This window comes from Lonchura striata, chromosome 5 (assembly GCF_050655825.1).
Source record: "Lonchura striata isolate lonStrDom1 chromosome 5, ASM5065582v1, whole genome shotgun sequence".
Taxonomy (NCBI): Eukaryota; Metazoa; Chordata; class Aves; order Passeriformes; family Estrildidae; genus Lonchura; species Lonchura striata.
In genome coordinates, this window is record NC_140707.1 from 57,343,694 (window position 1) to 57,358,056 (window position 14,363).

Sequence of the window (14,363 nt, forward strand, 5' to 3'; positions counted from 1 at the left end):
ATTACTTTGAAATCCATAGCCTAGATTATGATTGCTGCTTGGGAAGTTACACACAGTTAACCAAATTAATTTAAATCTTGATATTACTATTACCTTCATCATAGCACTTCTGGCAATAGTTGTAGTTCCAGGTCGCTCATCCCCCACATAAAACTGAAAAGGATCTACTGTAGCTGCATTGCGTTTAAACAAAATAGAAGGTGCAACGAAAGAATATCCCTATGAAATTAAAACATCAGAAAAGGGTATAGCTTGATACTGTTGCGCAAACTACCATAATACATATGAAACAACAGAAGTTTCAGAAGAATTTTTCAATAGATCAGAATTTTTGTATCATAATAGAGAAATTGTAACTTACTTTGTTCAATATGAATAGATATCTTTCTGGAATTAGTTATATGATTCTCCACAGTTAGAAACAAAACAATAATACTACAAGAATTCTAATAAATGCTAATCTGGCTCAGTTACAATTGCTTTACAATAGTGACAAAGGCTTGTACTTCAAACTAGCTAGCTTCCCAGGACACCTTAAAGTTAAGGCATGAAACAGTTTGCATGTTGTGATGTAAGCATCAAACAACTTTAAATGGATTAACTTTATATTAATTTGTGTGAGCAACGATATGCCCAGTTTGAGGATCATAATAACAAGAGCTGTGACTACCACTGCAGAGTGAATCAGATGTTATTAAGACAAGCATAACCTGCTTGATATAGTCACTATGAATCTAACAAGCTCCAAAATATGACACTACATTCCTCTACCCTGAGGATTAAGCTGCTCAAAAACAGACAATAAAAAACAAAGGGAGAAGAGAAAGCAATCCAAACTGCTGTTCTCCTCTGCAGTTTTGTTACCAAGTTGGTTGCATGTGAGCTGTTTCTGCCCATTTGACATCCAGACCGTGTAGTCTAAGAAGGGATTGTTCTTTAATAGCGTGGAAGGAACAGTAAAGAAAGCTTTGTTACTCATCTGGAAACATCAGTCAACTAACTAGAGTGCTCCTACAACACGTGGAGTTTCAGCTCGCCCACTTTCTAAAGGATTACTTCCACTAGCACATAATGTGGAAATGGGTGAACTACATTGCTCTTGTTGAAGCTGGCAGCCCAGGCTGATGGAGTCAGGATGACAAGACTCCTAAGGTATAAAGAAATCAATAAAGAACAGACTGACTTTAGTCCAACAAGTAGGACATTCAGCTGGGAATGGAGAAACAAGGAATTTCGTATTTGCCCTTAGGACTGTTTCCATCTTTCTCATTTTGTGACTGTTGAACAAAAAGTCCTGGTAACTGGGACTAGAAGTTACACAATTAATTCCAGAAACTTAATAGGCAGGAGGTGAAAAAAAAAAAGCTACCTATACATTAGGAATTGTTCAAAAATAAATTTCTTTAAAATATTAATTTGTGTTTTTAAAATACCTGAAATATTCTTTCGGAAGTCTGAGGGGTTGCTGCAGGAGAGTATGTTGGATCCATTTCTGTAAACTCTTCTGCAAAATTACTGACATCCAGTTCATCTCTGATTACTGGTTTAAATGGAGCTGGTATTTTTTTGGCAGCTAAGTCCTCCCAGTTCATATTCTAAGCAAAAAATAGGAAAACAAATTGAATTAAATGAAAATTTTACAGAAAGATACTGGAAAGAGTCTTGTCCTGACACACAGTCCTAACTCCCTTTGCCATTTTCCACAGGCAGATGAAAAACATTCAAATTATGCTCTACTAATTTGCTTAGTTAAAGCCAAGCAGTGTCATACTTATTTGTATGTAGACAGAATCCAAAAAGAAAATCAATATAATTTAAGTGGAGGTGTATCAAACAATTACCATGATGGTCCCTGATTTTCTTCCTCTATTTCAGAATAACCAATATTTATATTTTTGTAGGCCACAGCGCATGCATCTTCAACTTTTCATTGCCAATTTCTATGCTTAATTACTGATGTGAGCTGTCAGAGCCCTGAGAGCATAAACCTCCAAATTCTTACTTGGGAAGCATGACTAGAAAGAGGAAGCATAGAAATAGCAGATATGAAAAAACTGCCCTGTTACCGTAAAGGAGTGGAACTGAAATTAAGTAAAGAATAGAAAGTGTTATATGATGGCAAAATGCATCTCCCAAAACAAACAGTAAAATAAGGAAGTTTAATTATGTTTAACTCTACTTAACTTCAGAAGCACCATAAATACATAATCTGTTTTTTCCAAAGAAAGCACACCATTTTAACCACAGTGGACAGAACACTACAGATATTGTACGCAAATCCAATCTTCATCATGATTTGAAAGCAAATGTTAATACACTGAAATCAGAATTAACACTTATTATAAAAGACTAAAGATTTAATTAGGCCAAGGAAAATAGAGGACTTTGCCACTAGAATTATTAATAAAATCTGAATATTAATAAAATTCACCAATCTTTAAAAATAATGTTTTAAAATAAAAACCCAACAGACAACACAATTTCAGTGTTTTACATTAAACCTTCTGATTTCAGCAGTGTGTTTTTTTGCTTCTTCAAGTAACTGATAGATACAGACAGCATGTATTAAAAACCTAGCATGCCCTTCTAATACACACAAATCCATACATACAAACACGTGGCTATTTTTACTAACTTCAATGCAATTATTCATGCAACTAATAAGTCTCTAAGTTGTTCTGTTAACTGAACAATGGAATTTCCTTAGACTTTGATTTCAGAGGCACTAACGCAGAATAAGTGGGATCTGGTGAGTTTTATTGTTTACCTGGAAAAAGGGATGCTGTTTGATTTCATCAGCATCAGTGGGACCACAACCTAGCCTCTTCTTGGGGTCTTTCATTAAAAGACGCTGAATTATATCCTTAGACAGAGCGCTCATTTCTTGTGGATAAGGTGGCTCACTTTTTAATATTCTCCTTTAAAACAAACAAAATAACAATGTGGAACTTATTTAAGAGTTACAATACTAATGGAAGCTTTAACATTTCACTTAAACTTCTATTGTACCTAGGAGGATAACAAATATGAAACCAACCTTTTTTTAAATAAAAGAAGGTTTAAGGAATTGCAGACATAGAACATCTGAAGAGATAAATTATGTAACTTAATCTACAAAAGGAGAACAACCCTCATTGCACATGCTTTACTTATTTACTTATTTAAAAGAAATCCCATAGTTGCAACAGATAGCTCCATGAAGAAATCAACTTGATGCCTAATAGCAGTCAAACCAAAAATAAATCCAACATTAAAATGTATTAGGAAATAAAGGAAAAAAAAACATATTTGGGGCATTGGAGGATTGCCTTCAGCCTCTGTGTTGCGCACAGTGCTCATGCCCCTGTCTCAAATGAAGGCACTGTAACTGGAAAAGTTTTAGAGAACAGTAATAAGACTAATCAGGCATAGAATGTGTTTTATAGAATGTTATAAAAGGATAGAAGAACACAGTTGCTCATCAGAAAGAGAAAAAACCCAGAAACTACACACTGTTTCCAACACAAGAATAGAACTCTCCCTTGGAGAGACATTTTAGAACAAAGTTTCATTCTCAAATTTAACACCAGACAACCATTGTGCCACACGAGGGAGTAAAATTATCTAAAAATAGCTAAGATTACTTCCTACCTAGGTAAAATAAAAGAAGGACCCAGATCCATTTAAAAGATAACTTTTTTTTCCCCCTAAACTCAGAAAAATAAAACCATGCTATAACAGCTTGTGAGCAAGTAAAAAAATTGAATTCTTTAAGTCTGCTGCAATTGGCAAGTTTAAGCATATTTAGGTTAACCCATGTAATTTCTGGTTAGAATAACCTTGCTATCAAGAAAGAAGTTTGTACCAACTCGTATCTCTGTGCCAGTAATTTCATTATCGGGCAACTGTCACTATTTGTTTTCTGCTTGCCTGCTCTACACAACCCTCAGGGAAAGCTCCAAATACGCTCCTGTTCTCCCAAAGGCATGCAGCAGTCACCATGCCCCAGAAGGTTCCACACAACTCAGGGCAGCAGCAATGTTCTCATATGGTCTTAAAAGGATCAAAACATTCATGACAAACTGCACACACATAACACTGAAATGATCCAACAAAGAAATGACTATCAGTGGAAAAGATTTAGAAACCACTGGCTATTATAAATATAGGAGTAACACAAGAGAGATGAAATCTAGTCTGAAATACAATCATATAACTGGGAATAAGAAGATTTGAGCTATATAGCTGGGAAGAAGAACTACAAACCAGAGGGTCATCAGTTGAAAGTGACAGAAGAGGAAAAGGAATTAGATCTAATAGAGCAGCACTGGCATCAACAACAGGAATCCAAGAAAAAGGAAGAAGTATTTTTTGTTCAGACGGTAAATTATCCCTTCTGTTAACCAAGATCTTCTTGAAACATCAACAAGAATAAATTGTCCATATATAAGAAAGAACAACAGAAGCTAAGTTAAGAAAAGGCTTTTTTAGGAAACAAGATTTGGGAACATGTTCAATATAGGAAACTGTAAGAATTTAACTTCTAAATTTATCAAAATAAAAACTGAAATACCATAGGACTGCTGTCTATAAATGCATAGCATAAACATCCACCAGAACATAAACAGATTGAATAGTAAACTTGCCACAACTAAAGAAAAGTAAATTATTAGCTGTCAGAGCACAGATGTTAACAACCTTGTAGTTACCTAAATTATCAGAAATATTATCTTAAAAAGCACAGAAGGGCCTACCAAAAAAGTCAAGTCCTGTAAAAAGTTTCCCAATTTTTGGGAAACAGTATCTGTAAAGTTCAGTTCAAGGCTTTCTGTAAAAGAAGAAATTGTTACTCCTTCAGAGTCTCATCTAGTAATCTTGGGAATCAAAATCACCAAATTCAACCATAGCATAAGTAACCAGTCAACCAAACTTTTAAGTTTAAATAGGGCAGAAAGATGTAACTAAAGTTTTAACTGCAATATAACAACCAACGGGGTGAAGTCCTGAATCTAATGACTCCTCTCTCCCTTGTATTTTTTCTACTGACTATCCAAGTTTCCTGTTTGCTGTAATAGAGAAGTAAGAACCAAGAAACAGGCTTTCATCTCCCAAGAAATTGCCTGAATTTATAACATAAGTAAAATAAATTCTCTACATAATTGAGGCATATTCTACCATCCATTAAAACTTTAAATATCAAGTGATTTCGGGTGAGGGTTAGAACTAGGACAGTACCTTCCAACAGAAGCAAAATATTCTTAGTTTGGGGACTGGGCTTACAAGCTGATTTTTAACAGTAGTTAGTAATCTGAGCAATTTAAGGCCTCAACTTCCTGTTCCAAAAGAAATCCAGTAAAAGGAAATTTTTTGTTTTGAGGGAGATTTCAGTAATGTGTTTTGGAGAAGCTTATGGCTTTGCCTTTAAAAATGCTCCGGTGCTTTTACAGAACTACTGAAAACAAACCTTTAAAGTGTGGAGATTACTGAATGTAACAAAAAGGTTATATGTAAAAAAAATGGTATAGTTTATTTCATTTCTGTAAGTATCATATTAATTTCTTCTCAGATATGCAAATAGGGCTAGAAAAGATCTTTTTTTCATGCTATACACTAATAAAATAAACATTATTTGTAAGAAAAAGGTGGGAGTAGGGTACATTCTGACACTTTAAATCTGAAGTCTGCCAGAACAACCTAGCAAGAGCTGATAAAAAAGTATCTCTAGCTAAAGATATCTCTAATGTATTAAGATCTGGAATGTGATAATCATATTTATGTATAACGCTTTGGTATTTCATTTGACTTCCTTTTCAAGAGTAAACATGCAACAGGGCTAAGTATCTACAAGGCTGTGGCTCCGTGATAGTTTAAACAAAACAGGCCTTTTGTAAAATCAGTTCTACTAGCTAATAAAAGCTATCTACTTTCCGATGTCATTCTATCGAACAGAACTGGAGCACACAATGTTACCATGGCAGCACTTTCTTCCTAAATTTTAAATTAACAAACTTTCACAAAACATGTATTATAGCAAAAAGATCATCTGTTAGCAAGCACATATTCTTCACTGCTTTGAATCTTACCTAGAAATCTCTGCTTGGGAATTCTTCTCTCCATCGACTGTAAATGGCGATGCTCCAGTTAATAATTCATACATAAGAACACCAACACTCCACCAATCAACAGCCTATAGAACAAATGTAATTAGGTGTTATGATAGACTGAAGTAAAATTGTTAACAAAAGAAAGAACAGAACAATCCATACAGAAAGCAACTAGCATAGGAAGAACCTACCTGTATACAAATACAAAGGCAAAATGGGATACAACAAAGCATGAACAACTGTGGTATTGACTGAAGGTACTTTTGGTGATAAATTAATTTTATATTGAAATCACTCCACTTAGCTTCTTCAACTAATTTCTCAAGCCGAACTCTTTCTACTGACTGCTAAAGTTCCTTTTGTTTTCTCAACATAATTAATTTTGACTTTTACCATTGTGATGTGATATGAATTCTAATACATACTCAAAATAACAGAGGAACCTAAGGCTTGCTAAGAAGTAGTGGAACTTGAAGTTTTATGAGCTTGAGAACGAACTTAAGGAATGTTTAAAAAGCGGAATTTAAGATACAGTCCGCAGTTAATCCAGGCACCTGAAAATGCTATGAAATCATAGAATGGATTGGATTACCATCCAAATGGGATGGATTAAATACCATCTTGTTCCAAAACCTTGCCATGTAGGACCAGGACACCTTTCACTAGACAAGGTTGCTCAGAGCCTCATCACACCTAGCCTTGAACACTTTCAGGTACAGAGCATTCTACAGCTTCTCTGGGCAACCTGTTCCAGTACCTCATCAGCCTCACAGTAAAGAATTTCAACCCACTATCTAATCTAAATCTCTCCTCTTTTTGTTTGAAGCCATTACCCCTTGTCCTGTCACTACATGCCCTTGTGAAAAGTCTCTCTCCATCTTCTTGTAGGCTCCCTTCAGGTACTGGAAAGTTGCAATGAGGCCTTCTCCAGGCTGAACTCAATTGTCTCAGCCTTTCCTCACAAGAGAGGTGCCCCATCCCTCTAATCATCTTGGAGACCCTCCTCCGGACTTGTTTCAACAGGTCCAAATCCTTCCTGTGCTGGGACCCCAGAGCTGGATGCAGCACTGTAGGTGGGGTCTCAACAGAGGGAAGTGGAAGGGCAGAATCCCCTCCCTCACTCTGCTGCCCACTGTGTTGGATGCAGCCCAGGACACATTTGGCTTTCTGGGCTGTGAGTGCACATTACTGGGCCATGTCCAATCTCTCATCCACCAGCACCCCCAAGTCCTTTTCAGCTGGGCTGCTCTGATCTGTTCATCCCCAGCCTGTGTTAATACCGGGGGCTGCCATGACCCAGGTGCAGCACCTTCCACTTGGTCTTGTTAAAACTCATGAGATTTGCATGCCCAGCTCTTGAGCTTATCCAGATCCCTCTGGGATAGCATCCCATTCTTCAATTTTTGGTGGCTGTTGTTATTAATACCAATACCAACAACAACAACTTTTTAATGTTTAAGTATTCGGATCACTATTTGCCTATTTCAGTTCTTGAAATCTTTCACTTAGGTAGTATCTGCTTCTATCAGATATTCCAAACCTGACAGATTTTCAAGGAATCTGCTTAAAAGCACAGTTCCTTCCTGTTAGTAGATCTAAGACATTTCCAACCTTGAACACAAATTCAGACACTTCACGTTTCACCTGTTTTCTGTTTCACAGAGGCAAATCTTTCAGGAAAACCATGTCTCCAATATCCTACTGCTGCAACAGATCATGTGTAAAACAGTGGTTTTGGTTGTTAAAGAAGTTTAGTAAGGATATAGCACAAGCCTTGTTATTCCCACCTTGCCAGTTTACTGCATTTTGGTTCCTGTTACTTTCCCTGCTATCCATTTTGCATGGACAGCTCCACACTGTACAGGCACTGTTCAGTTCTGGTCATCCAGTGCCACTGCTGCACTGCAGGGGCCTTAGAGAGATGGACTGTGGTAACACATGGGATATTTGGCTTACTATATACTAATCATATCATTCATATCTCTCATACCTCATAACTTCCAAAATACTTATTTCTTTCACAAGGAAGGATGCTGCTATGAATAATAAAGGAAGAAGTTTAATCCTCTCAACAAAACTAATTAACAGGTGTTTGAACTTCTCAGGTTTACAGCCATGAAATCTGAAAATCAATGAAACTTCTCCTTCACTTATGTTGGCAAAATTAATACAATACAGGAAGACAGCTAGTGAAATCACAACAATCTGTCCACATATTTTACTTGGTTTTGCTTCAAAATACACAGAATCTGATGTCTTGTATATTCAGCCAAGAATATCTAGAAGAACTACCTGATGAAGTCTCTGTACTGTTATTATCTTTGCAAATAAATAATTCTCAGAGAAAAAGACCAAAGAACAACTTCTTGGCATGTGTTTTTTCAAAAGAAAAGGAGGATCTGCAGAATCAGAAATCCAACTTTGAAAAAATAAATACTGAAATACTAGAGCAAGTCCTTAAGACAAACACTGCAATCATCTAGAAGAGATTATAGATGATAAATATTGATTAATGAGAGCACAGCATACTAAAGCAATCTCGCTTTCTCTTTTTGCAACATCTTTGAGTTGTTAGATCTGCAGTAAGTATGAAATACACTAAAAATCTGCTAAAATTAGCATATATGACATTGTCAATGGTAAGGTAGTGATTGTGTGGTGTAAACTAACGTAACATACATAACTGCAAAATCACCCCATTAATCACCTAAAAGCTGCTCTCAAACTGTGAAGTTACTCCTTAGCTCTCAAACTGTGAAGTTCCTCCTTATAGAATACTCTATGACTCTGCATAACACATGATGAAAGTATCAGACAGAACCAAAGGTAACAGAACAGATTTTCCTCTTTAAGTCAGCAACAAGATTGAATTTGTAAGCTTTGAGAAGCCTGAATCATAATTCAAGGTGACTGAGAAATTGGAGAGATGCTATGGAGTTGGCATGACTAAACTAAGAGAGTGCAGGAAAGAGCTTCAATATGTATGTTTTTTAAATTCCATTTTCAATAGCAACTGGGCAAGCAGTACAGTAGAAAAAGATGAAGAGGTTATAGTGGAATTCAAGGTAGGTGTGAGACAATGACTAAGTGAAAATACAAAGCATACTCTATTTTATCTGTAGTAGAAGAATCAGGGAGGTCATTCTGCTCTACTTCAAACTGCCAGATCCCAGCTGTGCCCACTACAGTGCTCCCTAACTGAAGGTAAACTCAGACCAAAACAGACACAGAATGCATAAAGAAGGAAAAGAAAGAACTTTCTCAGGCAAAAATCAGACTCTTCCAGGTCTTACACAGGCTGTTGTAAAAGGAAGCACAATCAACTACATTCCATGATCCGCAACAGAAAGACAACTCAACTCAGTCTACAGCAAAAAACTAGAGAGATTAAATATTCTCCAAAATTTCCCAGTATAGTGAGCAATCAGAGTAAGTTATCTAGGAATATTGTAGAATTATTTTGGAGAGTAGGGTTGTTTGTTTCACCTGTTTAATCATCTGTTAATTATTGTCTTGATCTTTTCTATCACTTACTGAGACTTTATTGTGCAATAAAACTTGAGTCACAAGCCAAACAATTTTACAATATGGGAACACTTATAGCATTAATAACCCATCCCATACCTCAATAAAGGTAACAGATTATTCTGATATCCAGTTTAAAATGTATATCAGAATTAGCCACAAATCATTTTCCACTCTAAACTAGATTTTTTATGCAAGGGCAAATAAGTGTTAACTATAAGTTTATTGTCCCACAGCATATTGAGAACAAATTTTGAACAGAACACAAATAAGCCTCAATACCTTTATAAATATGCCTTTTACTTCAGATCAGAAGAGAAAAATACATCAACATGCAATTGAAGACTCAGGAAACAATCTATCTTAGGACAACCTTAAATAACACATACTTAAAGAAGATAACATGTCATATTTTACAAAAAAACCCTCAAGCTAAACAATATGTTGACTGCAGAATTAGTTTATTTTCAGTAATAAACTTAGAACATACCTTATCATGTCCTGTGTCTCCCCCTCTTACAATATCTGGAGCCATGTATTCTATTGTTCCACAGAAAGAATATGCTCTCTCGTTCTAGGAAAAAAATAATTACAACAAACAATTACAATTATATTTTACAAATAATATGGGATAGATATGGCTAACAGTTCCAAGATGCTGGCAGCAATTCTTCTCCAAATAGCTCAGAGCTGCTAGCTAAATAATATTCCATCATATGTAGTGATGTATCACATAATGCTACAGAAAATTTAGTCTTTTATGAAAAAATAAAATGTCATAAGTTTGTGTTGCAGTCTAAGATAAGCTCACAAAAATTAATCTAATATTTAGAAAAAACTCTCCCAAAAGTCTAAATTAGCTATATATTTCAGAACTTCACAAGATTCCCCAACTAACATAGATATACATTTTGAAGGCTGCAATACCAATACTCTAGACAACAAATGAAACTTTTCATTAAAAAGGGTATTACTTCTAAGATGTACAATTTGACTAAACTGGATACAAGATCCTTTGAATTTATATTTAGGAATTCATTATGACCTCTAGAAAAGTTGTTTTCTTTCACAACAAACACATACATAAAAAACAACATTCTCTCAAGAAGAGACTTGGAGAAAGACAAGACAGAGAAGGGGAAAGGCAGACAGTGTTGTAAATTTAATTTCATTCTATACACTGAATTATTCTCTTGTTCAAAACTAAGCTGTTTTCACAGGCATGTATAATTGTTCCCTGGTAGCGATTTACCTTTGAGGTCAACATGAGGTCATGCTGTACCTTGCTAATGACGAAAGCACATGTGTTTGGGCCATGCAACATTGTTCCTCCCTTATCCTTCATGCTTCTAGCATTTTGGGGAGAGATCCTGATAGGTCCTTTAAAGAAGAGTGTTCAAAAAAGCAAATATTTCAAAAGTCAGGTTTTACATTTCTAAATTCAGGTTTGGAGTTTAAAACAGGTGCTATATAAGAGACTACACTAATGAGAAGAAGCTTCTTAAAGTAGAAATAGTGCTCTGTACTACCCTAAGGCATAAAAATTAAAACAGTCCAGCAGCACATTATTAAACTGTATTTCTTAAAATACATATACTGTGACTGGCTTTTTGGGGTAAAATTCTGAATTTAGAATAGTAAAAAGGCCTCATTTTGTGTAGATATTTACTTGAAATATTAACTTCTGAGACAAAACCATAAAATAAAGAGCTTTTAATTATTCCACTTTCTTTTGACACAACTATTGGTTCTCTTTGATAATTTGTTCTAGTACCTGTTATCTTAAAGAAATATAGTGTGATAGAAAGCACAAACAAAGAAATATGCTAGAAATTCCTAGCCCTGCATCAGAGAATCTAAACTAATTCAATCTCTGGTCTTTTTTCCTTCAGCTGGGAAGGTAGGAGGGAGGGATAAAGAAGGGTGAAAAGGAAGGGGAGTGGAAAACACAGAAAGAAATTGCTCTTCATGTGCTACCTCTCCAAAGAGTAAAGATAATGCAGCCAAAGTGAGATATCAAGACAACCACCTGAAAGCAAAGCACTCTGACTTCAACTCTAGACTAACACAGATTTGCCTTCATAAAATGCTGTGGAATGTTTGGACTTCAAAACAGCTGAAGTCACAAAATCCAGATATTTGTTAGAAAGCTTTGTTTACACTGTGGTTTATTAAGGTACAAGTTTCATCCATTACATCTAGCTGTTACATAAAAAGCACAGGTTTTAGAGTATGAAGTTTCATTAGGAACACTTAGGTAAATTTGTCACTATTAAATATGCCTCTTACAGGAAGTCATTAATAGTTGCTGCTGTTATACATTACATGTGGGTTTAAAACATTTTAAAAGACTTATCTCCATTAACTGTTTTATTTTCTGTCATTTTCTGGTCTCCTGGATATAGGGGAGAGCGTCCAGCAAAGAACCAAAAATATGATTCAGGAAACCTATGAGAAAAGTCTGATAAAGCTGGGACTGTTTCACCTGAAGAGGTGAACCTGACAGTTCAGGGAGATCTCATCAATGTACAAAAATGCCTGAAGCAAGCATGCAAAAAAAAAGAGGGAGCAAGGCCCTTTTCAGTGATGCCCAGTGACAGGACCAGAGGAGGAAACACTGTTTTACTGTGAGAGTGACTGAGCGCTGGCACAGGCTGGCCATGAAGGTTGTGGACAATCTCTCCTTGGAGATATTCAAAAGGCTTCTTGTGGGCAACTCTAGGTGACTGTATCTGTGCAAAGGGTTGGGCAAGATGACTTCCAGCAATCCCTTCCACTCTGTGATTCTGTCACAAAATGCCACAAAAAATGAAATAATCTGTATTCCAACATTCATTTTGAAACCACAGCCAAGTCTTATTTTGTACCCCCTTCAAATTTACATTTCATTCAACTGTATACCATAAATCCAAATTCCAAAAGCCACATTATTAACACTTCCATGTTACGAGATGTAAGACAGGAAAGGATGCTCTTAAAAAACAACTGAACTTGAATTACCTACAGGTAATGCTCACTGAACATGCACATCTTACAAATACTTGAGCATAAGAATCTTTGTCTTTCAAACTACCTGAAAATGTAGAAAGCATGTGTGTAAAATTTTCTCCTCAAAGATAGAAAGGACTTACGCTTTCAGAGTTACCTAATGATCTCCTTCCACAAATAAAAAAAGCACATTAAAAGCAACACAAAAAGCAAAAGGATCAAACTCCATTTTGCTGCAGAGACTAATCATATGCACCATGTCTACAGGAAAGGCCTGACTGATGGAGAAACAGTCACTACTGTCATAGAAGTATGTGTCCTTTAGAGAATACATCCTAGCCTACAATAATACGAATTCAGTTTCATATTTTCACAACATATGCAAAGGTAGCTCTGACAGTTATTAAGTCTTGCAACTGCTCAAAGTTGCCTTTCTTCCTTTGTTAAATGTACTTCAAAACTGCAAGCTGCATCAATTAGATGCAGGCTCTAGGCTATATCAGCAGTGTTTTGAATAGCAACCATTAGAAAGGAGAAGATAGACCAAAATTTCTAGAATACAGAAATCAGTATAATCATTGTTCCTGTTTTGTATAGGTGTGAGTGTATGTAATCAGAGTCCTGAAAGTCATAACTTACAGCTTTGCTACAAGCATAAATACTGAAAACTTTCCCAGGATACCAATGTCAGGGCCCTGAGCTTATCAACGGGCTCCACAACCTCTTTCACCAATTCTAGGAGTTAGGCATCTCTGCTTAAGACAAATTCTGACAAAATGCAGCCGAGTACCCTGTGTCAAGGGCCTCCTCCACTTCCAGTTGGGAGCTGGAGTTCAGGCTCCTGCTCCTACATCAGCTGTGCTGTAGGTATGTCTGTACTTGGCTGGGTACCTCATTGATACTGATCCATCAAATTCAAATCCTGACTTGTCCTCAAGCCCCTCTCTTTCCAACTAACTTTTCTGATAAGCACTGGACTGTTGCCCAAGCCTGTTTTTCTGGCACTAGACTCCCTCTGATCTTCTTGCGCCACTGGTCAGTGAGCACATGGATCCATACTTGCCACAGTCACCCTTCACTCACACTAATGCAGGGAGCAGTCTCCCCATTCTGCTGTTTCCTGCCAAACTACTCCAGAACCACAGATCCTCCAGGAACAGCTGACAGGACTGAAGAATTTAAGTAGTTGAAGAGTACAGCAGTATCACACAGAAAATCTCATATTAGCAAACTACTGATCAAGTATTAGAGTTCCCTTGGTAAGCTCAAAGAAGAAAACCAGGACCATGGGATAAATCAAAAGAACACTATCATAGCTGAAAATTTACTTGTAATATGAAAAGGCCACATAGCAGAGGTTGTTCTAACAAGCTGTCCTGCTGAATGGATTTTGTATTTCAGAAAAATCACAAGTAAAGACTGAAATTCCTGACATAAATAGGACCTGTACCTTCAGCAAGCCTTAGAGGTCATCCTATCATAGATATTTACCTCAAAAATAAAAATGCACCAAAGAAATAACCCATTCCCATAGAAATTATACCTTCACTGTCATTTTCATAGCCCAGAATAACAATAATTACAGTCTTAATTTAGGAAGACATATGAAAATTGGCAGAAAGACCTCTCACAGTTCAAAGATGTGCTGTAGGTTTTAAATGGGGGGAAAAAATCTCGCTTTAACAAGGTCTTTACCATACTGACTAGTTTCTTCGTTTTATTCACTCTTTTTATGTTTCAATTATTTTGGGAAACTCACCGGTGATA

At 36.2% G+C, this 14,363-nt stretch overlaps 1 protein-coding gene and 1 pseudogene across 2 annotated transcripts in view; both read right to left on the reverse strand.

Moving 5' to 3' along the window:
* RPS6KA5 (ribosomal protein S6 kinase A5) overlaps nucleotides 1-14,363 on the reverse strand; it is a 64,937-nt gene that overhangs the window by 17,284 nt on the left and 33,290 nt on the right. Inside the window, exons 6-10 of one of the 2 annotated variants that reach the window (XM_021531934.4) lie at nucleotides 10,099-10,182; nucleotides 6,063-6,166; nucleotides 2,768-2,918; nucleotides 1,434-1,595; nucleotides 94-219 (exon numbers count right to left, since the gene is read on the reverse strand). In XM_021531934.4, coding sequence (XP_021387609.1) covers nucleotides 94-219; nucleotides 1,434-1,595; nucleotides 2,768-2,918; nucleotides 6,063-6,166; nucleotides 10,099-10,182 — 627 coding nt within the window. The remainder of the gene's footprint in view (nucleotides 1-93; nucleotides 220-1,433; nucleotides 1,596-2,767; nucleotides 2,919-6,062; nucleotides 6,167-10,098; nucleotides 10,183-14,363) is intronic. The other variant, XM_021531936.4, reaches the window with a different exon arrangement.
* On the reverse strand, nucleotides 7,539-9,417 carry LOC110471371 (small ribosomal subunit protein uS17m pseudogene; annotated as a pseudogene).